Raw genomic sequence first — 26,967 nt, 5'->3', positions numbered from 1 at the left:
CACTGGCTCCCCATTACCCAAAGACTCCAGTTCAAAACCCTAACTATGACATACAAAACCATCCACAACCTGAGTCCTCCATACATCTGAGACCTCGTCTCCCGGTACTTACCTGCACGAAACCTCCGATTCTCACAAGATCTCCTTCTGTACTCCCCTCTTATCTCCTCTTCCCACAATCGCATACAAGACTTCTCCCGCGCATCACCCCTACTCTGGAACTCTCTACCACAACATATCAGACTCTCACCTACCGTGGAAACCTTCAAAAAGAACATGAAGACCTACCTCTTCCGACAAGCCTACAACCTGCAGTAACCACCAACAAACCGCTGCACAACCAGCTGTACTCTCGCCTATTGCATCCTCACCCATCCCTTGTAGATTGTGAGCCCTCGCGGGCAAGGTCCTCTCTCATCCTGTACCAGTCGTGACTTGTATTGTTTAAGATTATTGTACTTGTATGTAGTATGTATACCCCTCCTCACATGTAAAGCTCCATGGAATAAATGGCGCTATAATAATAAATAATAATAATTTTGTCCTATATGTTGTTTGCTTTACTATAAAAAGAAAAACAAAAATGTTTACAGTTGTAGGCATGTTCTTTACAGGAACTGATGCAAACCCTCAAAAAACCCAGTGAAATTTCAGTTTGGATGGTATCAAAGGGCTCGGGCATGGGAATGAAAAAAAATTATATCACACTCGCTGATCCTCTGGCTTTCCCACTCCAAAATGACCTTGACTTCTTGATCCATTTTTGACACACTGGTCTGAACCCTTTTTGTCCTCAAGAAAGCCTTTTAACCCCTTACTGACCGCTGACGGGATAGTACGTCAGTAGTCAGTATCCCCCTGCTTTGAGGTGGGCTCCGGCTGTTATAAACAGCTGACACGTGCCCGCAATGGGCACGAGCAGAATCGCGATCCGCCTGCGCCTATTAACTAATTAAATCACCCTGTCAAAAGCTGACAGAGGGCATTTAAACTAATACTTCTGGCGCCCAGCAGGAAATGAGCGCATCGCCGACCCTCGTCACGTGATCGGGGGTCACCGACGCTTTGCCATGACAACCAGAGGTCTCATAGAGACCTCTATGGTTGTTGCCGGCAGATTACTATGAGCGCCACCCTTTGGTTGGTGCTCATAGCAATGCTGTATTTCTGCTACATATGAGCGATCTGAGCATCGCCAATATGTAGCAGAGACGATCAAGTATGGCATGCTTCTAGCCTCCTATGGATACTATTGAAGCATGCCAAAAGTAAAAAAAGAAAAAAAGTGTTTAAAAATAAAAATTACAAAAAATAAGATTAAATCACCCCCCTTTCGCCCCAATCAAAATAAAACAATAAAAAAACAAAAAAAAAGCCTTACACATTTGGTATCGCCGCGTTCAGAATCGCCTGATCAATCAATACAAAAAAAGGATTCATCTGATCGCTAAACGGCGTAGCGAGAAAAAAAATCAAAACGCCAGAATTACATTTTTTTGGTCGCCGCGACATTGCATTACAATGCAATAACGGGCGATCAAAAGAACGTATCTGCACAAAGCAGTATTATTAAAAACGTCAGCCCGGCACGCAAAAAATAAGCCCTCACCCGACCTGAGATCACGAAAAATGGAGACGCTGCGGGTCTCGGAAAATTGCTCTTTTTTTTAAGCAAACTTTGGAATTTTTTTTCACCGCTTAGATAAAAGAGAACCTAGACATGTTTGGTGTCTATGAACTCGTAATGACCTGGAGAATCATAATGGCAGGTCAATTTAAGCATTCAGTGAACCTAGCAAAAAAGCCAAACAAAAAACAAGTGTGGGATTGCACTTTTTTTTGCAATTTCACCGCACTTGGAATTTTTTCCCGTTTTCGAGTTCAAAACATGGTAAAACCAATGGTGTTGTTCAAAAGTACAACTAGTCTCGCAAAAAATAAGCCCTCACATGGCCATTTTGACGAAAAAATAAAAAAGTTGTGGCTCTGGGAAGAAGGAGAGCGAAAAACGAAAACTGAAAAAAAGCTCATTAATGGGTTAATTCAGTGTCATGTATGAGTAGATTTCGTATGGGGGCAACAGTAAAAGTATATTCTATATCTGTAAAATGATTCTAGGCTACTTAAATGTATCACATTAAAAAGGATAGTAGAGAAACCCATCAATCCCCATCCCATAAAGATAGCAGGTGGAATAGAGAGTTCTTGTCGAGAATTGCGGAGAGTAACATCCCCAACCAAGACCCGTTTCTGAAATGTTCTAGGTCTGGCATGTGCTGCACTCTAGATTGATCTCACATGGCAGACGGCCAGGAACGAAACAGAAGTGAGACTGAAAATCTGCAGAATAAATAACGTGATCTGAGATTTGCCCGACGGACTCTTCTCATGTAATGAAAAAAAGAGTGCGCAGTCTGCAGTAATTTAGATGTTGCTGAACTACAATGATCAGCATTCTCAGCCAGCCTGTTCTAGTTAGTCACTGACTGCCAAACTGCCGGATGGATGATACAGAATCAAATCACACAGACATTTCGAAAAATGAAATGCAGCTTTGGCTTATTAGGATGTTTATGGAAAACAGGTGCTTGGCAACTAGTTACAGGATTCACTGCTTCGGAACATGAAATAGACATTTTGATTATTGGAAATGACTACTGTGTAATGTCTGCTATCATAGAGTACATCTGTCTGTCAAGGAACGATATAGAGACATTGTTAATCTCCGCAGTAAACTGCTCTCGTCAAAGCCATCACTAAGGTTTTCCAACCATGCATTCCGGTAGCTCCTGGACGTTGCGGAGCAGAAGAAAGTCAGGGCCGCTAAGTGGCTTCCTGCCTGCTCTTTTAGCGGTTCTTACTGTCATTTCATCATCACTAAATCAGGCAGAAGTGGCTGCACAGAGGACGATAACTAGGTTTTCCCTACATACTATGCTCCCTTATAATAACCATTAAATAAAATCTCAAAAAAAGAAGGCATTCGGACTTCTAATACTGGGGATTCCTGTTCCAGCGACTACGGGTGTTGCCCATGGCCAATAAAAGCCCCCAGAATGGGTAATGGTATTTTATGATAAATGGTTGCTTCAACATTACATAAATCATAAATACAAGAATATGTGACACGCTATGTAATATACTGTACAGTCGTGGATAAAAATGTTGGCACCCATGAAATTGTTCCAGAAATTTAAGTATTTGCAATTACACATTTTGTAATACACGTTTATTTCCTTTGTATGTATTCAAACATCACAAAAAATAAAAAATAAAAAACTCCAAAAATGGGCAAGACAAAACAGTTGGAACCTTTCCAAAATTGTAGGTAAACAACTATTTCAAGCATGTGATGCTCGATCAAACTCACCTTTGGCAAGTAACAGGTGTGAGCATTATGAATAAAAATCACTCCTGAGATCAGATTAAAAGGCAAAGAAGTTGACTCAATCTTTGCATTGCTTGTCTGTGTGTGCCACACTAAGCATGGAGAACAGAAAGAGAAGAGAACTGTCAGAGGACTTGAGAACCAAAATTGTTGAAAAATCACAACAATTTCAAGGTTACAAGTCCATCTCCAGAGATCTTGATGTTTCCTTGCTCATGGTGCAAAACATAATCAAGAAGTTTACAACCCATAGCACTGTAGCTAATTTCCCTGGACCTGGGCAGCAGAGAAAAATTGATGAAAGCGCTGGAGAGTTCTGAAGTGGCCAGCAATGAGGCCAGATCTAAATCCTATTGAACACCAGTGGAGAGATCTTAAAATTACTGTTGGGAGAAGGCGCCTTCACATATGAAAGACCTGGAGCAGTTTGCAAAGGAAGTGTGATCCAAAATTCCCGTTGAGAGGTGTAAGAAGAGTGTTGAAGGGTGTGTAACCAAATATAAGTGGAGGGTGCCAACAATTTTTGTCTGGTCCGTTTTTGGGGTTTTGCGTGAAATTATGGATGAATTTGCACCCCTATAAATAGAACACCACAACGCAGACGGCGACAACCCTGGCACACGGTGCAAACACGTTTCCTGCAGCGGTGCTCCAGGTGCGCCGAACGTCTGTGGAGAAAATCCAATCTACCCGAAGATTTCATCCATTTTAAGTTTATGCTTAGAACATACAACACTGCCCTTCACCTCTCCAAACAAACCTATTTCAACACCCTCATCACCTCACTGTCCAATAACCCGAAACGTCTCTTTGACACTTTTCATTCTCTACTCAATCCAAGAGTACAGGTCCCAACCACGGAGCTCCGAGCTGACGATCTGGCCAATTACATCAAAGAAAAAATTGACCAGATCCGACAGGAAATTATCTCCCAATCACCTCATACCATGCACTGTCCTCCCTCCCCCACTGCATCTAACTCACTCTCTGATTTTGAACCAGTCACAGAAGAAGTAAGCAGGCTCCTTGCATCTTCTCGCCCAACTACTTGCACCAGTGACCCATTTCCGTCACAGCTTCTCCAGTCCCTTTCCCCTGCTGTCACCCCTCACCTAACTAAAATATTTAACCTCTCTCTCTCTTCTGGTATCTTTCCCTCCTCATTTAAGCATGCCATCATACATCCACTACTTAAAAAACCATCCCTCGACCAAAACTGTGCCGCTAACTATAGACCTGTCTCTAATCTTCCCTTCATCTCTAAACTCCTGGAACGCCTGGTCCACTCCCATCTTATCCGCTATCTCTCAGAAAACTCTCTTCTCGACCCTCTCCAATCCGGTTTCCGCTCTTTACACTCCACTGAAACTGCCCTCACTAAAGTCTCTAATGATCTGCTAACAGCTAAATCAAATGGTTACTACTCCATGCTAATTCTCTTGGATCTCTCTGCAGCATTCGACACTGTGGATCATCAGCTCCTCCTCACTATGCTCCGTTCCATTGGCCTCAAGGATACCGTTCTCTCCTAGTTCTCCTCCTATCTCTCCGACCGCTCCTTTACTGTATCTTTTGCCAGTTCCTCCTCCTCTCATCTTCCCCTTACTGTTGGGGTCCCCCAAGGATCGGTTCTAGGCCCCCTCCTCTTCTCCTTGTACACTGCCCCTATTGGTCAAACAATCAGTAGATTTGGTTTCCAGTACCATCTCTATGCTGATGACACCCAATTATACGCTTCTTCTCCTGACATCACGCCAGCCTTTCTAGAAAACACCGGCGATTGTCTAAAGGCTGTGTCTAATATCATGTCCTCACTATATCTGAAACTGAACCTGTCAAAGACTGAACTCCTGGTGTTTCCTCCCTCTACTAATGTACCTATACCCGACATTGCCATTTCTGTGTGTGGTTCCACTATTACTCCCCAGCAACTGGCCCGTGGTCTTGGGGTCATACTTGATTCCGAGCTTTCCTTTGCCCCCCACATTCGATCACTGGCTCGCTCTTGTCATCTGCACCTCAAAAACATTTCTAGAATTCGACCTTTTCTTACCTTTGACTCTGCAAAAACTCTTACTGTTTCTCTTATTCATTCTCGTCTCGACTATTGTAACTCTCTTCTAATCGGTCTCCCTCTTACCAAACTCTCCCCTCTCCAATTTGTCTTGAATGCTGCAGCCAGGATCATATTCCTCACCAATCGTTACACCGATACCTCTACCTTGTGCCAGTCATTACACTGGCTACCCATCCACTCCAGAATTCAGTATAAACTTATTACCCTCACTCACAAAGCCCTCCATGGCTCAGCACCACCCTACATCTCCTCCCTTGTTTCAGTATACCACCCTACCCGCACCCTCCGTTCTGCTGATGACCGGAGGTTAGCATCCTCAATAGTCAGAACCTCCCACTCCCGTCTCCAAGACTTTACACGTGCCGCGCCAATTCTTTGGAATGCACTTCCCAGGTCAATACAATTAGTCCCCAATCCCCACAATTTTAAGCGTGTCCTGAAAACGCATTTATTCAGACTGGCCTACCACCTCAACACATTAACCTAATCTATCCCTGTGTGGCAGAGCCAAAAGTTTTACCATAACCAGGTTCCCCGCATCATTCTCCCACATGCTTTATGCATCCATTAGCCCTCTGTGTCCGTACTGTCACACACCTAACATTATGGCTGGTCCATACAATCAGGGCAACTGTTACCACCCACCTTTCGTGTCTACCTCTTTCCTCATAGACTGTAAGCTTGCGAGCAGGGCCCTCTTTCCTCTTGGTATTTGTTATAATCTACTGTATGTGATTATTGTTATGCTGTAATGTCTATTGTCTGTACAAATCCCCTCTGAAATGTAAAGTGCTGCGGAATATGTCGGCGCTATAAAAATAAAATTTATTATTATTATTATTATTTCTATTTTGCATATTTTTCTATTTTTTTGGGGGGGGGATGTTGATTTAACACACACAAAGGAAATAAATATGTATATAACAAAACATGTTTAACTGCAATACATTTCTGAGAGAAATACTTAATTTTATGGAACAACTTCAAGGATGCTAAATCAACTTCTTTCTCCACTTATGAGCCACTTCTTCCTGTCCCCATTGAACTCCTCATTTACTCTGAAAAAAGAAATTCCATACTAACATATATTTCTGTAATTCATTGTTTATCTAGTTGTTTTTGTTTTAATTGTCTATTTTAATTCATTCTACTTGAAATAAAGATTATGTATTTTATTCATAGTCTCATAATTCATCTATTGCTGGACTGGTATAGGCATTGTTCATGTTTTATTAATATCCAGCAGACTATTGCTGTTAGTTTGTTTCTCATTTGTACATCACCCTATTATTTTGGGTGTTAAAATCCATCTTGGGCACAACCAAGACAGACTACCAGATTCCTGAGGGATCACATTCCAGCCGCCTTCTCAATTCTATTGAAAGGGAGGTGCAGAGAAAGAAAGAAGCAGAGAGAGCAGAGTGAAAAAGAGCTGTACAAACTCACACATGCTGCTGCCTTCTAGTATTATTTTACCCCAGGACTGGATTCACAGCTACACTGTTGTGTAATGCCCATCATGCTGCAGAGGAAGAATCCCTCATGTCTCTGTGTACTCTGTATGGGCAACATCTTAGCAGCATGTATCTACCCATTAGCTCAGAGACATCTAGAAATTACGGATACAGCCTGAAGAGGGTGAAAAGTGCAGGATACGAGTCATAATGGGCAGAAATCTGAGACTCACAGCAATTCCTCTTGCCTCGTCATGCAACTCAGCCATAGTTTGGATTCATGCAAGTTCTATAGGAATGCAGCCTTGTGCAAAAGTTGAGAAACATAGAAAAATTAAGTGAGCACGCCTGTCCAAAGTACAAAATATTTGCCCTCACAAGATGAAATTTGATCAAAAGCATCGGGGGAACCATCTCTCCCTGTTTGCCAAGTCAATACCGAGGTAATGATCCAGGCAGTTGATTATCAGTTAATGCAGTCGAATTGATAAGCCTGTAAATACTTTTCCAGGTTATCACAGGGGTAGTAAATATCTTTGCAGGTGTGATTCAGCCGATTGAAGCATCAGAATTTTGCTAATTTCTCTTTCGCACAATCAGTAAATCAGCAATAAAAGCATTCCTTCTGTATGAGTAAGAAAGGTGTTCAAAAAATGTCACAAAAGTTGAAACCGATGCAAAGCAGGTTCAAGATCAGTGAAGACGCGAGTGTCAGGGACACATTTTATTGTCTCCACCGTATTTGAAGTGTGGCCCATGCCTAATCCAGACATATAAATGCTTATCTTTCCAGGCAGAAGTCAATCCATCAACGATTGCGTAACGCTGGCAGGAGCGGTGGGGAATTCATCTTGCAGAGGACTTGCTGGTATTAGCTGAACCCTTCTGATGGCTCTGACATACTGTATAACACTTGGCCGTGATCCAACTTAAACAAAGGCCTCGCACAACCGATCAACGGATCGGGATATCATTTCGCTTCATACTGTGTCATCTTGGTTCTAACTTCAAGGGGTTCCATCGTGAAAAATCATGTACCTTGAAATATATGGTGTAGACGCGAAAGTCCATTGTTACTTGCTGCAAATGGAGCCGCCAGTTTTTCCACTTTTCTTTTTTTCTGTCTTCAACCTTAACTGAAGTGGAATTCCTTCCATCTTGTCCCTCTCCAAAAAAAAAACAAAAAACATTAACAGAAAAGTGTTGCTTGAAAATTTCCTTCTTTCAAAAAGTGTCTGGAGCCAAAGTTGAGAACACCCGGGCTTCACTGAGAAACTATTCCAACTATACACCATTGGTAATATACAAGGTAAAGCCCCCCTTCCCTCTCCAACAAGAAAAGCTTAACTAAAACTCATGGCTGTCTCTATTTGCGATAAGCAATGAACACGAACAATAGGACCACAAATTTTTATTTTTTAAAGTGACCTAGAAAAGAACCTTAAAAAGAACCTTAAAAAGAATTCCAAATTTTTGGTGAGGAACGTACACACCGAGATGTCTATCCTTACAGAGCGTGATGATGCACAAAAGTCAAAGGGCCAACCTGCCTAGGTATATGCGCCGAACTTTTACTTTCTTTCAGATAAAACAAACAAAAAAGGCATAGAATCTAATGGACTTAAAAAAAAAAAAAAAGGCACAGTGTGAACCTAACAAACCATCATTGAATCCTGAACGTAGAAGATCCATCTTCTATGAACTAATCCTACTGGTTGATGTGAGAAAATTGCCATTAGGCAGGCAATATTGCGACAGCGTTCTTTAGGATCTTCTGTAGTATTGGTGCGTCATGGCCCCAGAAATTCCAATAAGGGTCATGACGTTCACAAGACCAAATTCTTCACACCCGAGAAAATAATGTCTGATTATTTTTATCAGTTTTTCCTCATACTGAAAAAATAAAATTTCCACCTTCCCCAATCCATCTGTCTATAAAAATTGGACTGCACTTGGATGTTAACAGCGTGTGATCTGATTTTCTACCGACCCATAGACTTGCATTGCAGATTTTGATCTGACTCGCGGATCAAAACTGGACATGTGTTTTTTTTTTAAGTGAACTTAGTTCGAGGAAAAACAAAAAATAAAAAAAATTGGACATGTGCACAGCCCCATAGAATATAATAGGTACGAGTTCCATCCGTGAAAACCAAGGATAGCGCTTGTATGAGAAAATCGATAATGTGCACGAGTCCTAATGCAGGAAATCTACTACTGGAGGACTATCAGTATCTAATGATCCACTGAAAATTGTGCAGGATGAATAAAACTCTCTCCTTGGACAGTATGGAACCATGTAAAGTGGAGGGCTGACCTTATAATGAGCTACCCAAAGCCAATATTCACATTTTAGATATCTGTTGCAGAAATTGATATTAATGAAGCATACCCGATCCCGGTTAGACGCCTCTCACCCAGCCAAACAAGATCTCACGCTTTGCACTGACGAGAGGCAGTATCCCCAAACACAGTGTCTGAAAACTGAGATTTTAGCTTTTATCTTAAGTCATGTGAAAGGCTCGTTATAGGGTCGATACTGAGTTTTAGGATTGACACTGCCTATACGTGGCACGAGCGTTCTAGTCCTCTTCCTCTCTGAAGAGACAATTAGCAATGAAGCATACAGAATGGAACGGGCTTTAAACGGTCCAACATTCTGCAGCGTGGAGTCTAAGAATTCAGAGATTTAGCTCTTTGGTGTGAAAGTATTACAGAGGAGGGAACAGAAGAAAAGGGCATTGTCTTATAAAAGTTGAGGACAATTTAATGCCGACCAACTAACTTGTTATCTACACTGTTTGTTCCTTTCCTATTTAACTACGGATTTCCTCATTAGTTTGTTCCATGGCTACTAAATTATCCAGAAAATCAACAGGAAGAGTGAAAGCGAACACATGGAGAAGAAAAGATTCTGTTATTCTGCTAAATGCAACAATGTACGGTATTTATTCTTTATTTACTTTATCAATGGATAGATGAAAAGTTTATAAAGAAAACAAAATTGGAAAATAATATTTATTATAATACCGCTTTTTTTGTCAAGATGAGAAACACAAGAAAGGGCGAATGCGTTAAAAAAAAAAAAACACAACTAAAAATAATAAGAGTGTAGAGTGCTAGACTGCAATAAAAGCGGTCAGCGTGCTAATCAGACCAGAAGTTTTCATATAAATGCTTACCTTATTAGGGAGGAATTTATTATTCCATCGATGACAATTTTCTGCAGTAACATAGTTGCAAAATTTGGCACAATACGTACCTGAGCAAAAACGTTGCTACTTTTAGCCCTTTTGCACATGGAACACTAACATTTCTAAAAATAAAACATATGGGCATATTTTAGAAAAAGGGGGCATAGCCGCCACATTTAGAAATGACTGACACTTGTATTGGTGTAGATATCAGAAATCTACTCCAGCTCACAGCTTGTGTAGATTTCATTTTATGTCACATAGGCTGCCAAAAAGATCTGCCAAATGCGAAGGAGGCTAAAGTCTTTTAAAAAAAATATAATAAATAGCTTAGTTACTCACCGATAACGGTGTTTCTCGGAACCCATGACAGCACCACGGAGAGAGGGGATCCGCCCTTCAGGGACAGGAACCTACAGATAAAAAGGGAGGTACCTCTCCTCCACCTTCAGTTGGTTACAGAGCATCAGAGGGTCTCCAGGTTAGTTAAACAACAGAACTAGATGCACAACATTATAATTATCAAGAAGCACCGTGCCTAAACGGAAACACACTACTAACAGTAAAACGTGCTCACCACACTCGTGAAGGGGGGGGGGGGGGATAAGCGGGTGCTGTCATGGGTTCCGAGAAACACCGTTATCGGTGAGTAACTAAGCTATTCTCTCTCACCCATGACCGCACCACAGAGAGAATTACAGAGATTGGTAGCTTAGGGAGGGACCACCGCCTGAAGGACCCTTCTCCCGAAGGTCAGGTCAGACGTAGAGGCTAGATCTAATCGATAGTGTGAAAAAGGTGGAGGGTGATGACCAGGTGGCCGCCTTACAGATTTGTTCTATCGATACCTCAGATCTCTCAGCCCATGAGGTCACCATCGCCATTGTGGAATGGGCTCTCAGCCCTTCCGGGATGGTATTTCCACTGGATGAATATGCCAGGGCAATCTCATCCCTTATCCACCTTGCCAGGGTACTCTTAGATGCCTTGAGCCCCTTCCGAGGACCCTGGAAACACACAAAGAGAGAGCCTTCCTTCCTATATTTTTTGGTGGCCTCTAAATACTGTACTAGGCACCTCTTTACATCTAAGGTGTGGAATTTTTCTTCTCCCTTATTTTTTGGATTTGGGCAGAAGGAAGGAAGGACTACCTCTTGGGACCTATGAAAATGTGATGATACTTTAGGTAGATAGGCCGGGTCAGGTTTTAGGATGACTCTATCCTCTAGAATTTTTGTAAAAGGTGGCCCTGCTGATAAGGCTTGAACATAGCTCACTCTGCGAGCTGATGTTAGTGCCACCAGAAGCACCATTTTAAATGACAGGATTTTTAGGGATGCCGAGTATATAGGTTCGAACGGAGGGCCTGTCAGTGTGGAACGCACAAGATTCAGGTCCCATTCTTTTTTGATTAGGCCCCTAACAATTTCGTTTCTCGTGAACACTCTCCGTTTTTTCTGGCCTAGTCCCCCGAACATTATGTCCTGGACTGTTTTATCGGGCCTAGGGTCCAATACCCCCATGGTAGACCTTACAGCCTTCACTAGTTTGTCTACCTCTTCTAGGGGAAAGCAGTGACGCCCTCCCATTTCCTCATCTGAGGATGAGGAACCGGATTCCGAGGTTTTAGACGTGATTTCTCCCGACGTCAAAGAGTCCGACTGGGAAGTTACTATCGTGTCTTTCTTCCTCGTTTTGTCCCTGTGCTTAAGGGGGGCACTCTGAGCCTCCGATTTGATTGCGGCCCTTAGGTCGGATGCGAAATCCGGAGTCCCCTGACAGAGAACTTCTTTTGTGCAAGACTCACAGAGTTTTTTCTCCAATGATATAGGTAGGGGTCTAGTGCAAGTGGGGCATTCCCTGTTCTTCTTTTTCCCCTTCTTCTTTCCCTAATAAGGGAAAGGAATTGTATTACAATGGTTTACATTCTCGAAGATCACTTACCCAAAAGTACGTGGCTGCAGGTACCGATTCGGGAGATGGAGTCAGGTCCTGTATAAGCTGGTCTCCTGGTGGTGATTTGCTCCTTGCAGCTGACATACTGCGCCGCGTGGAGTGGCTGCTGGAACGGCCATCCCTGTCTCGTTCCTTTTGTCGGTGATGGTGTTGGTGGTGTTGCTGCTGCTGCTTAAGCTGCTGCCTGACATGCTGCTCCTGTTGCTGGTCACTATCCCCCATTGCTCAGGATCGCTTCCAGCCAGGAGTTTTTTTGAACCCACCATTTTAAATTTCCTGGCCCTGTGACGTCACCGCTCCCATCCTGCACCGCGTCTGCTGGGGAAAGTGCTCCTGCGCATGCGCCGGTTCCAGGGACCCGGGAGCCTGTTTCTACTTCCGGGGCAGCGGCCATCTTGGTACACCTCTGTACCATGGCGCTGCCCGCACATTTACCGGGTCCCCGCGAGCCCCGATCTCCTTTCCGACGTCTCTCCCCCCCCCCTGCTCTCCCGGCAGCCCGCATCGGCCCCAGCAGTGGCGGCTTCGGGCACCGCACCTGCCGCGACAGGGGCCTCCCCGCTGCCGTGTACCAGTCAGGTCGGCAACGGATCTGGACTCCATCAGAACACGCAGGTACCGCCGTACTGTGGGTCACCCGTCAGGGACAGGAACCCAACTGAAGGCGGAGGAGAGGTACCGCCCTTTTAGTCTGTAGGTTCCTGTCCCTGAAGGGCGGATCCCCTCTCTCCGTGGTGCTATCATGGGTGAGAGAGAAACTGTCGCATTTCACACTAGCAGACTTCTGTTCAAGACTGGCATATGAAGCGTCAGTATAAATATTTCCTCCACTAAGTCTCTGAGCGTCAGCAGGTATGACTACCGCATGTCCCTCAGCCAACACTGAACTCCCATGGAGACTGGCCTTCAAACCTCAGCTAAATTATGTCTATGGCCAAATTTAATGGGGAAAATTGATAATTGAATAGTTAAACTACACTTTATGGTGCATTCACAGCTACTGTTACACATCATTAAATGACCACCTATTGGAAACACGTTTGCTGATCGTCGGGCATTTAGTAGCCTGTTCACACAGACTGAGCTTCAAAAGTCCAGTGATACATCGTTCTGGGTACGTAGGCTACCAATGTTCTCGGCAGTGCAATCCCTGTTTATATATGTCGATGTGCTGCCGAGAATAATGATTTTTTGGGCAAACCGAAAGGTCATTTAATGTGAAGAACAAGCATTTTGCTCATTCATCGGAAGCCTGTTTACACTGCACAATAATCAGGAAACAAGCGCTTCCAGGAGACCTCGTTCCCAATAGTCATGTAGTGTAAAAATTCACCTTTCTAGGGCCAAGATCAAAAACCCTGTGAATTGCTCCTTTCAGCTGAAGTCTGCAATCTGGTTCGTTACAACATATAGAACCATTATTTTTGCGTATGTTTGCCATTTGAGCCATTTCTAGGTGGGGCCCTAAGCACCCAACATATTCCAAGAGGTACTAAAGTAGGGACAATGTGCACAAAGAATAATAAAGTTTGGGAAGAGAAATAATAGCATGAAATTCGGCTCACCTACCTCCCTCAAGGGCATGTAAGTATCAGCTGCTGCATCTCCGTATCCAGAATGATCGATGATCCTCAGCAAAATGATTGGAAATACATAGGAATGTCGACCGATTATTTACTACGCTGCTGGATACAAATAAATCTTCACACGGGAATGCGGCTAAAAATGTATATGTAGTTTATCAACGCGTTTTGGGGGTGCAAGTTTGCGTTGAGAAAAAAAGATTGTACGACCCCAAAACGCGTTGATAAAATACATATTCATTTTCCACCTCATTCTCGTGTGAAGATCCATCTGTATCAGCGTACAGAACAGCAAATCATTGGTTGACATCCCTATATATTTCCATGAATGTCCTTTTGTTATTCACTGGACAGTTGTACATCAGCGGACGCGCCAAAGACTCACACCGTAAAAGCGGCTTGCAGCCGACACCCGAACCCCAGTGTGATCGATCAGGTTGGAAGAGAATTCATGAGACTAAAAAGAGGACCGGAATGAAGCTGGAAACTGGGGACGTCCGCGATTGGCGAAACTATTACTGGGGCCCCCAGAATGTATTTCACTGGAGGGCCCTTGGCACCCCAATCCTACACTGCTCTCAGAACTCAAGTATGATAGTAATGTAATCGCCCCGCGCCCATTATGTGGCCATAACTGTGAATAACTTCCCAATCCTAAAGGTCCATGCTTGAATGTTCGCTATCGACATACATAATATGTGTTAATAAAATAAACATAATAAATGATAGGCTGACTGCTTGTTTTGGTGCTCGTTATATTCTTTCCTGATAACATAATCATTCCCTTCTTGCTTTTGTTGTACTTGTCATGTGAAAGACATTTTTTACACAATGCATACGGAAAAAAACAAACAAATCAAATGTTTAAAGAATGTGATGGGGAAATTCCTTAAATTAAAGCCAAGATTCAAGCTTCATGTGAGATTACAGAACAAACACCACACGGGAAACATTTATAGGATTAATAAACTTTAAAAACACAGAACCAAAACTTACACTCCGCAGGTGTACAGCATACAAAAACTATAAAAACCTAAAGGAGGACGATTTATGAAGTCAGAAATGAGAAAAAAAACAGGGTAATACATTCAAACACCTACCAAATTACGTAAGATGCTGACTCCTCGTCACAAAATAAGGAAAACAGTAGAAGTTGCCCCTGTACGTGATCTCATTTGATTGTCTACAGTACATATGACAATATCTATCTGCAGATCACTTTAATTACAAATTATGTCGTCTTATCTCTGAAAATCTGCTCAAAGTGTCGGACAATAGATTTCTCCCTTCCTATAACTTGAGGTCCACTGTCTGCTGTCAGGGTTATTTCACTTCTAGCAGCAGAGACACAGACAGAATATGGAAAGCGAGGATGGGGAGGGTCTCTGTCCCTCGACAGGAAGTGGGGAGGGTCTCTGTCCCTCGACAGGAAGTGGGGAGGGTCTCTGTCCCTCGACAGGAAGTGGGGAGGGTCTCTGTCCCTCGACAGGAAGTGGGGAGGGTCTCTGTCCCTCGACAGGAAGTGGGGAGGGTCTCTGTCCCTCGACAGGAAGTGGGGAGGGTCTCTGTCCCTCGACAGGAAGTGGGGAGGGTCTCTGTGTCTCTCGACAGTAAGTGGGGTGGGTCTGTGTCTCTCAACAGGAAGAGGGGTGGGTCTGTGTATCTTGAAAGGAAGTAGGGAGGGACTGTGTCTTTCTATAGGTAGTACAAAACAGACATCGCAATGCATGGTAGGAAATGAGAGAACAGAATTTACAGTATCTATAGTGCTGGCACAATGCTGGTAAAGAGAAGTTGTCCTCTTAACAAGAGTGAACGACAAGTAAACAGCATGAGAGTGGTATCTGCACCAAAATCAGATCTTTGCCACCCATGAGAGAGAGTGTGTGTATATACACAGTTTAAATAAATAAATATACATGAAATGTGAGGGTGGACCTCTTTCTGTGCTAGCATTTACATACCACAGAAAAAAGAATCAAACAAATTTAACATTTTTCAACTTGAAGCTATGTATTAATAAAATGTGATAGAATTGATGCAATGAGACTTACGCTGCAAATTCTCAAACATTACAGAGAATAGGAAGTCACGTGGGGTCATGTAATACTCTCCATCGTAGGCCAGAGAGGCAAAATGCATAAAGCGCTGCTTCCGGAGAGACTGCTTTTCTTTGACCTCGTCAACGATATCTTCACTCTGCAAAATAATATAAAATAAGCTAAATACGGTTTGATATTCTCCAGTCGGCTGCATCTTCGTCTAACAAGCCAAGTGGACCGAGCCTAAAAGTGTGCAATTATTTCTAGATATTTTATTAAATGTCTAAAAAAAACTGTTATTAGTTGTATGAACAACAAAAACATCACATGTACAAAGTTTGGTTTTTTTATTGTACAATATGCAAGTTCAATATAACAAGTTAAAAACTGATATAATCTGATATCAGAGTAGTAGTAGGGTAATATAATATAGATTTTTTTTACCCTTTATAATGGGCAGAAAAATACAAATGAAGATAATAGAAAACTGAATTCTCTCAATATGTTAAATGTTAGATGCTCTTTAACAATAAAAATAAAGTTGTTTAAAGCAGATCTGTCAAAAGATTGTATAACTTGATCAGACTGGTGTACTTACATTGAAAATCTGTGCCAGAATGGCAATATAATCCATTAAAATTTTTTATATTCAGTCCTCAGTGTCTCTCCTCCCTGCTATGCTCTTGCACAGCTCGGTACATGCTGCACCTGTCAATCAGGCTGGGTGGTCGGTGAAAAAGATCTCTCATTCTATAGCTGGACTCCTAAATTGCTTGTTTTAATATCAATATTACAGTCATTCTGACACGGATTTTCCCAGTAAGCACATCAGGCTCATCAGGTCTAGGAAATCTATTTAAGTTTGTATTGATATTTATATTATAACAGATCTTCTTCAACTTGGTTGTCTCAACATAAGGTATATGTTTGTCCTTGGTGTGGGGTGTGCACTGCTTAGGACTCCTTGCTCGATAAAGACAAATTTAAATGGATGACATGTAACTGTAAAGAATATTTTATTTGCATAATGGCCGCTCTTAATATAATAATTGGCCAACCACAACTTTCCCAAACCAGACCAGCTAATCGCTAGGGTTTTCAGAAACTTGACATTATCTGATCACCACGAGACGTCAAAACTTCCGTTTATAATGGAAGCCATGGTGAGAACCAAAAAGGAAATGGTAAGCATTGTCCGACTACAGGACAACCCCTCTAAATGCTTGTCCGATGCGGCAAACTTCTATCTAATGTGTATGTTGTTGATAATTTTAGCACAAGCGGCATTCTCCAGACTGCCAGGTAGTAATGGCAGACACTAATAGCTTTTATACAAGGCCTGGATGATTCCTCAGCACACGTAACATTGAGGGTTATTGATAATTTAGTGATAAAATGTATAACTGGTGGAGAAAGGTTGAACTTGACGCACCGAGGTCTTCTTTCCACCGATGTAATTATCTTCCATACCTTTTCATATTCTGACATTCTAAACACTGACCATAAGTAACACTAACAAATTCATGTCGTACAGGTAGGGCTGTGGAGTTGGAGTCATGGAGTCGGAGCCCATTTTGGTGGAGTCGGAGTCATGGAAATTGAGGAGTCGGAGGTTTGGCTTACCGACCCCACAGCCCTGCGTACAGCTTACCCATTACCGTATAGTAATGTGAGCAGATAATCGTATACAACTACAATATGCAATGCAGAAATAAGAAAAAAAAAAATTGAAAACTGCACAGGGATAGCCCAAACTACCGGATACTGCAAGACTCTGCACAGGACAAGTAACCCAGGACCAAGCATGGTCAGAACGAGCGTTTATAACAAGACTCGTTCCTGTTCGCTAGCCTGTGGGAAACAATCGTACGTTGTCTGATTGAATCCTTTATAGCTCTTTAAAAAAAAAAAATTGCAATTGGCAGCATGTGGAAACAGTGACTTACGCAGTAAGGAGGTTGTGTGTTTATTTTAACAATAGTATCGGTCTTTGTAAAAGGGCTTTTAAAAGGAGAGGAGAAATCAGTCTGTGCTAAAGGACCCCAACTTTCTCAAAAGTTGAGATGAAAGGGGTTGTTACTACTTTGACTTTTTTTTAAAAACAGTCTAGCACGGTTTAAAAAATCCAGAGATCGCATACCCTCACTAACCAATCCCCCGGCGACCCTCTAATACTTCTAGCCTGTTAAAAATATTCAGATTTGATCATAGTCAAGGTATAGTAACAAGAAGCTGCTTATCAGTCACTGAGGCAGAGTTGGACCGCGAGGCAAGAGACAACTAGTCCTCAAGTAATCTCCTGCTGATAAATCACTGATTGTATTGAAACAGACTAGTAAGTGACATCGCTGGAGATAAGTTCTCTGGTGATACAACATGGTGCTCTCAGATTACAGATCAAAAGCATGCTGACAGATTCCCTTTAAAAACGACTGATGGGTGGGAGTGTCATGTGTTGGACCTCCACCAATGTTAAATTGATGACTTATCACAAAGATAAGAATATCATAAGCTTGGCGATCCCCTTTAATGGCAAATTAACTTGTGCAAGGAAGTATGCCCACGTGGCAACTAAAAAAAAAAAAAAATATATTACATATATATATATTACATACATATATATATATACATACATATATATATATTTTAAAAACATTAAACAGTAGAAGACCTTCCGGTATCGTCTGGAGGAAGACGTTCCTTTAGAGCTCCCCCTTCACGAGTTAAAACTTTAAATGGCCATCAGCTTGGCTTCCAAACTCACAATATAGCCAAGGCCTTGGGAGCCAATTCTGAAATGGGTCTTACTGGGAGATTTATGGGGCATTTAGGCACCCATATTAGTACATATCAGTACAAGTCCCGGTCCATCTATGTGTCTGAAGACCCAAACTAACAGCTTCATATATCCCTATTCCCGTAATACTCTCATCTGAAACTGGTGTGTGACAACCTCACTAAGTCATTTTTTTCTAGCATGTACTTTTTTTTTTTTTACATTTGTAAAATGCACTTCTTTCCATAGCTTCCAAGCTATTCATCAACCCAATTATTTTAAGTGATTTCACCTTATAAAAGAGCATGAATCAATTACGGGACCTTCTTCATTATTTTGATCTCAGTTCTTCACAATTAAACATTTTTTTTGAAGGTTTCATAAATATGAAAGAACAAAAAGGAAAAAAAAAAAAAAAAAAAGGATTCAGTTTCAATTCCTTCACTTGCTGAAAGATGAGTGGTGAGGCTTGTAACATTACTCGCCTTAAGTACTGTGACTTCAGCTGGTCGCTATCCCATTCGAGAAAGTTCATCTGTCCAAAGTGCCACAACTGGACCCATTTATCTCATTTTATCTACAGCATCTCTCCACATAAAAATCAGTCTTCATTCTCAAAACCCTCCAGAACAAAACTGAACACCATGACATGTCTTCAGAAGGATGTCTGAAACATGTCTTGTCTTCCTTTTTTTGGAGCTCTGTCATCCCACTGTTTAATGATGACGGATGGTTCTCTTTTAGAACTTACAGGCTTGATTTTCTCCATACTTCAAAATCAGTCTGACAGCTGCTCATCTCCCATGGGAGCAATGGATGTGGCATGCTGAAATCCAACATGTCTCATCCTTCCAACCCTTCCTGAAATCTTCAAAATTGGGAGTCTGGCGACCCCAATATAAATTAGGTTGGCAGGTTTTGCCAAGTTTTGTGTATGGGCAACTTTGACCACCTACATATGCAATTTAATTCAGGCGTCAGATTTTGGCATCAATTATGTAAATGTACACATCTGCGGTGGAGATGGGGGGCGTAGACAACTGTACGTCCTATGAAAGATCTACTGACCGAATGTGCTAAGATATCAAGTCATGCATCAAAAATGATCAATTATATTTGTAAACCTGGCTATTAAGATTTCAGCAATTTTAGGGATTACTCAACAAGAAAAATACTTGTGGATAATCTGAGGCAGTGTTAACCAAACTGTGAGGTGCTCCCTACTTATTGGGGAGGTGCAGCGGGGGGGTTGATTTCACAGAAGTCGTGACAAGCTTCATAGGCCTTTTTCTCCTACAAATGTTAATGTTATACAAAAAATTTAGGACATTTAAAAAAATAAATAAAATAATTGGTAGGATGGTGAGGTCCAGGCATTACAATGGTCATTTTCATAGAAAGTAGTAGAAAAGTTTTGACAAGCACCAAGCTAAGGAAGAGTCACTTTCATGTTTCCTTTTATAGAAAATCTTACCTGTTAGTGCTTAGTGACAATTTCTTAAAAAAAAAAAAAATAATAATTCAGAAAAATGTTTGCTATCAAAACAGTCTATGAAAAAGCATCATAGTGCTGTTGGATTTTTTTTCATGGACCCATAGACTTGCATTAGAGTTTGATCAGTGACTTGGATCAAAACTGGACAGGTCTCTGTGATTTTGTATGGTCCACATAATCTGCAAAAAATACAAAGACATGTGAAAATAACAAACTGTATTACAATATAATGAAAAACACAGAGAGAACTCATACTGTACATGAAAGACTGAAGTCTGAATGAGCCCTATAACAAGCCATCAACCTGCTGGTTGGTAGGGGTCCGACTACTGGGATACTCACAGATTGTCAGACTGGGGGAATTTTTAGTACCCAACTGATGGGAAACTATTATCCCTGGGTTTGTAACAAACAAGTCATGCCAGACTAATCTAATTTCCTTCCACGATGGAATCACTGACTTGGTGGATCAGGGAAATGCGATAAATATAGCATATGTGGACTTCAGCAAAGCATTTGATAAAGTATCTCACACAATCCTTATTGAAAAAATGACTATGTATGGCATTGACAAGGCTACGGTTAGGTGGATTCATAACTGGCTCAGCGATCGTACTCAAAGAGTGGTAAAAAATGGTTGCACATTCAATTGGAAGAATGTTTCAAGTGGAGTACCACAAGGCTCTGTCCTGGCCCCAGTGTTATTCAACATTTTTTATAAATGATCTAGATAAGAGAACTGAAGGCAAAGTGATCACATTTGCAGACAATGCAAAGCTAAGAGGGATAGCTATCACTAGGAAAACCAGAGAAAAGATTTGTCAGGATCTTCATAAGCTTGAACAATGGGCAAGGACTAATACAATGGTATTTAACAGGGAGAAAAGCAAGATTCTACATCCGTGCAAGGAAAATGAAAATTACATCTATAGAATGGGAGGAATAGAACTAAGCAACAGCAAGTGTTAAAAATACTTGGGTAAACTAATATATCACATACTGCACGAATCAACAGTATGATGCAGCAGCAAAAAAGGCAAACAGTTCTAGGATATATTTAAAGAAGCATAGAGTCTAGATCACGTGAAGTAATTATCCCCCTCTACTCCTCCTTGGTCAGGACTCATCTGGAATACTGTGTCCAGTTCTGGACTCCATATTTTTAAAAAAAGACATTGAAAAACTGGAGCAAGTTCAGAGAAGAGCTACCAAGATGGTGAGCGGACTGCAAATATGTCCTACGAGGAACAGGTAAAGGACTTGTGAATATGTAGCTTTCAAAAATGAAGGTTAAAAAGACACTTAAAAGCTGAAACTGAAAGAGTAGACACAGATTAGATATTAGAAAAAAAACTTTTTGACAGTGAGGGTGATCAATGAGTGAAACAGGCTGCCGCCACGAGTGGTGGCGAGTTCTCCTTCAATGAAAGTCTTCAAACAGAGGCTGGACAGAAATCTGTCTGAGATGGTTTACTGAATCCTGCATGGAGCAGGGGATTGGACACAATGACATTGGAGGTCCCTTCCAACTCTACCATTCTATGATCCCTCTAACAAAATAGTGTGGCATGTCAGACGCCTGACCCTGCTCTATTCATTCTCTAAGGGGCTGCCGGAAAAAGCATTGCAGAACCCCATAGTGAATGGATGAATAGCAGGTCAAAAATACGCATTGACGCTCTATTTCTAATGGGGATAAAAGTTCTCTGTTCTGCTGCTGATCGGTATGATTCACGGCGGTTTTACCCCCGCCCATCAACAAGTAATTTCCTATCTTCTTTAATCCTTTAGTGTTGAATACAGCTTTATGCCCACATTCATCAAACAGGGACCAAAAGTGTGTGTTTTAGGCATCGCTGCCCCTTTTTGTCCTCATTGACGTGGTGTTGGCACATATTTTACTATCCTGTATCAGGACCAGCGATAAATGTCTCTGTACAGTTGATCAATACAAGAATGGACACTGCATAGTAATTTTTTTTTAATCTATTTTGGTCAAAGACGATGTACACCACAGTCGCCTATGTGGGAGCTGAGAGACAGGAGTGTTGACCACATACACTTGCAATGTCCTCAGCCACCAACATATTCTTGAAACCACCAAGTTATAGGATGAATGCTATACAATGAATTTTATTCATTGCTACTCATATAGCACCACATCGCTTTACATTGATCAATACCACTGTCCCCATTGGGGCTCACAAACTTGATTCCCTAACAGTATGGTCTTTGGAGTGTGGGAGGAAACAGGAGAACCCGGAGGAAACCCATGAAAACACGGGGAGAACATACAAACTCACTGCAGATGTTGTCCTTGGTGGGATTTTAACCCAGGATCCCAAAGCTGCAAAGCAACAGCGCTAACCACTGAGCCACCGTGCTGTATCTGTAATTATTCACATACAAAGAATGTTCATTATGTGAAACCGCAAGGAATCGTGCACATTATATAGGTCGCAGTATGAACAACAGCGAAAGATATGGAAAAAATGTCTATGTCAGACAAATGTAAACATAATGAACACATTTATATTGCCAATAAAACGATACAAACAGGAAAAAACATATGCTCTGATAAGTGATTTCTTCATTTAAAATATATAGATTTTTTTCTTATTTAAGGAAATAATAAAACTAAAAAAAAAAAGCAGAGAGTGAAGGGGATTAGGAGCAGGGCAATCATTGCCTCATTACTTATAATGACCCTCGGCCTGATAGCACCTGTACAATCCATGACCTCACCTGAGTCACTGAAGGAAGGATGTCTTCATGTTACTCACGTCCCACATTTCAAAAGATAAATAATTGGAGGAATATCCCTTTTATTAGACGTCTGGGGATAAGATCAGGCCTCAGGGCGCGTAAATACTGAGCGGTAAATCCACATTTGTCATGTTCCCTGCACTTGATGATTTTTTTTTTCCCCCGTCTCCTGTAATACAGTGACTCTGCTTTAATGATTATTTTGCTATAAACTATCAGAAGAGCCCTACAGCTGTCATCGCTGCAAAACAAAGGCGGCTAATTGAGAGCGAGCAGATCTATCCTGTGGCTTCATGGAGACACATGGCGTGAGAAACACACCTGTCAAGAGGAGGCAATCCTTAGCGGCGCTGCAGAATGGGCCACTCATTGGGAACCATGAAATTCTACAACTTCTCAAGTAGACAAAGATTTTCCAGCTACAAAGTTCGAGTCTCCGTTGACATCTATGGGGTTCGGGTTAAGGTTCAAGTTCAGGTACAGTTCTGGTACCTGTACTGAACGCTAGGCCGGGGTCACCCTTGCGAGTGTGATGCAAGAAACTCTCGCATCAATACCCGGCGCTGTCGCCAGCACTCAGGACCTGAGTGTGTGGCTGCATGTATTTCTATGCAGCCGCACACTCCGGTCCGGAGTGCCGGCAGCAGTGCAGAGTATTGACGCGAGAGACTCACGCGAGTTTCTCGCATCACACTCGCAAGTGTGACCCCGGCCTTAGACTAAAGTTCAGTCGAAGCTGACCAACTCAAACTTCCACGGATCCGCTCATACCTAAAGAGGAGCGATCACTTACCATAAATATGTTGGTTTTTTTCACCTGGTGTAAAGGCGGATGTTCTCCTGAGCCTCTCCTTTCCGGAGATATAGCCATTCTCCCCTGTATATACCGTATATCTAGACTTTTTATCCACCTTTTGCATGGTCCTCTAGAAGACGCCCACATAGAAGAGATAATGACCATGCCCAGTTGGCTAAAAAGAGTTAGACTTAGGCCACTTTCACTCTCTAATGAATGGAGGGGTGCAGAAACAAAAAGAAAAAAAAACACAGATTCAGGGTAACAGTCACATTTATACCAGATAAAAATGAAAAAAGCATATACAGAATGGGAGGAATAGGGCTAAGTGACAGCACATGTGAAAAAGACTTGGGTATACTAATAGATCACAGACTGAATATGAGTCAACAGTGTGATGCAGCAGCAAAAAAGGCAAATTCAATTCTAGGATGTATTAACAGAAGCATACAGTTTAGATCACGTGAAGTCATTATTTCCCTCAACTCCTCTTTGGTCAGACCTCATCTGGAATATTGTGTCCAGTTTTGGGCACATTTTAAAAAAAGACATCAACAAACTGGAGCAAGTTCAGAAAAGAGCGACCAGAATGGTGACCGGTCTGCAAACCCTGTCTTATGAGGAAAGGTTGCAGGATTTGGGAATGTTTAGTTTGCAAAAGAGAAGACTGAGAGGAGACTTAATAGCTGTCTACAAATATCTAAAGGGCTGTCACATTGTAGAAGGATCAACTTTATTCTCATTTGCACAAGGAAAGACTAGAAGCAATGTGATGAAACTGAATGGGAGGAGACACAGATTAGATATTAGAAAAAACTTTTTGACAGTTAGAGTGATCAATGAGTGGAACAGGCTGCCACGAGAAGTGGTCAGTTCTCCTTCAATGGAAGTCTTCAAACAGAGTCTGGACAGACATCTGACTGGGATGATTTAGCGAATCCTGCTTTGAGCAGGGGGTTGGACCAGATGACCCAGGAGGTCCCTTCCAACTCTACGATTCTATGAAAAAAACAACACATTTATGGAAAGTGACAGGTCCTCTTTAACGTGAGCCTGACAGCTGATGCATGCTGGCCAATCCGTGAGCAGCAAATATCAGCCAGGTATGTTTGACTCAAACTCTGCAGCATTTCAGAGAAAGACATACTTTATAAGCCATCGGGAACCAAGACCGCACTGGAGACTAGTTGGAAAGGTGGATCCCCGGCGGCTTCTCTCGCCTGCTGCCCTGGATTGACAGGTATCTGCCTACGTGCAAGTATAGATCAGGTAGAATGGATAAGCGGGTAAGGTGAGCCACTGGTAATAAATAACGATATTCAAAGGATCTAAGGTTTGCAGGAAAAGAGCGGTTTATTCTCCACGCATTTCAAAGTCAATCCCTTCATGTATTGCTGCTGTCTAACAGCCACGAGACATGCAGCCACGGGGACTCGAACATGCTTTTTGAGCACGCTGAAGACACTCGGTCACCACCCGAACATGGCGGACAACACAGTTTCCGAGCACGTTCGCTCCTCTCTAGCAGATACCTGTTAATCAAGGGCAGCGGGTGAGGAGATGCTGCTGGAGACCTGCTAGCCTGACTAGTGTACAGCACAGTCTTGCGCTCCTAGCGCCAACGTTTCAGAGTCAAAAATAGCTAGCTGACATCATACAGTCATTGCCACGGATTGGGAATCAGGTATCAGCTGTTGGGTTCACTTTAAGTTAATATTAAAAAAAATCAGCTAATTTTTGAAACAATTTTTACACCAATATGCAAATGAGGTGCCGGAGTACCATCGGCAGGGTCACAAGTGCTGGAACGTCCTCGATCCTACAGTTTTGCTACAGTTCTTAACATAACTGCGAGTCCCAGCAATGGGACCGGTATCTACCAAACTATTTATGGGATATCCTCTCTCAGTGCACAGTCCATGAGCTTTCTGTGATTAATATCGCAAAGGAGAGGTTTTGTCATTTATCCATAAGTGACAATCACTGATGGAATAATGCCGACACTTGGATCCAAAACTGATGATAGTTGTACCATTCTTCTTTGCATACATGAAAAAGACCGAGGTCTGGAATCAGGGCTGTGGAGTCGGAGCCCATTTTGGTGGAGTCAGAGTCGGTGTCAGCCGGAGGTTTGGCTTACGGACTCCACAGTCCTGGTATGAGGGAGTCGAAGTCGTGGAGTCGGAGTTATGGAAATTGAGGAGTCGGAGGTTTGGCTTACCGACCCCACAGCCCTGGTCTGAAAAAGGCCTAATATTGCCAGTATTATCGGATGGGGCAACCAAGCAGGTAACGCAGCAAGTTAACAAGTTGTTTTTTTCTTTGTTTTTTTTTGGCCACCCAAAATTGATAAACGCCAGTAGCAAATGATGATACGCTAACTACCTGGATCTTGTGATTTTATTATTATTTTTTAAGGCTATATAAACAGGAAAAAAAAACAAAACCCCAACACTTTCAATCTGTAATTTCATCTTTGTTTTATTTACTCCAGTTGACATCAAAGCGCTGGGGCTTTACAATTAGAACAGTATATCAATTCTACGTATTCTGCCTCCCGGACATACCGATGTGTAATCATTTAATCATTTTCATAACACAGTGCTATGAAGTAGGCTGTATTTCCACCCAAAATACAAGTGAAGCTTTTTATGACCATTTAAACAAAAATGCTTAGAAGTGTTCACATCAAAAGATCAACTCGCACAAAAACATGTCACAGCACACATAAAACACCTTGACAAAGAAACCAAGTCCAGACCGAGCTAAGTCATCATTGTGAACCTCCGAGAACACACCGTCCTGTATGACGAGATAACGCAACAGTCACAGCACAGATACACATTACTGGCCAAGGCCTTAATGGGTTCTTAGGCGAAAACAAGTTCTCTCCTATCCATAGGACTGGGGTAAACTTATTGAACGGTGGAACCCCCCGATCAGCAGAACAGGGAACCGAGACTTGATGGGGCACTTTTACCCCCACTAGAAAGGAGTGGCAGTGCGCAAGCTAGACCGTTGTTCTAGTCATTATGTATGGGGCTGCTGGAAAAAACGAATGCAGCAGGAGACAGTTCCATAGGGAGGGAGAGGGAAGCGAGAGGGAAGAGAGGGGGAAGAGAGGGGGAAGAGAGGGGGAAGAGAGGGGGAAGAGAGGGGGAAGAGAGGGGGAAGAGAGGGGGAAGAGAGGGGGAAGAGAGGGGGAAGAGAGGGGGAAGAGAGGGGGAAGAGAGGGGGAAGAGAGGGGGAAGAGAGGGGGAAGAGAGGGGGAAGAGAGGGGGAAGAGAGGGGGAAGAGAGGGGGAAGAGAGGGGGAAGAGAGAGGGAAGAGAGAGGGAAGAGAGAGGGAAGAGAGAGGGACGAGAGAGGGACGAGAGAGGGACGAGAGAGGGACGAGAGAGGGACGAGAGAGGGACGAGAGAGGGACGAGAGAGGGACGAG

At 42.4% G+C, this 26,967-nt stretch overlaps 1 protein-coding gene across 1 annotated transcript in view; it reads right to left on the bottom strand.

Annotated features, from left to right (window-relative positions):
* MICU2 (mitochondrial calcium uptake 2) overlaps nucleotides 1-26,967 on the bottom strand; it is a 355,316-nt gene that overhangs the window by 168,865 nt on the left and 159,484 nt on the right. Inside the window, exon 2 of the mRNA XM_073583037.1 lies at nucleotides 15,707-15,851. Coding sequence (XP_073439138.1) covers nucleotides 15,707-15,851 — 145 coding nt within the window. The remainder of the gene's footprint in view (nucleotides 1-15,706; nucleotides 15,852-26,967) is intronic.

Source organism: Dendrobates tinctorius, unplaced genomic scaffold (assembly GCF_039654945.1).
Source record: "Dendrobates tinctorius isolate UK_male_01 unplaced genomic scaffold, ASM3965494v1 ptg000075l, whole genome shotgun sequence".
Classification (NCBI taxonomy): Eukaryota; Metazoa; Chordata; class Amphibia; order Anura; family Dendrobatidae; genus Dendrobates; species Dendrobates tinctorius.
Note: the sequence above shows the minus strand (reverse complement) of the source record. Positions and strands in the feature narration are given on the sequence as shown.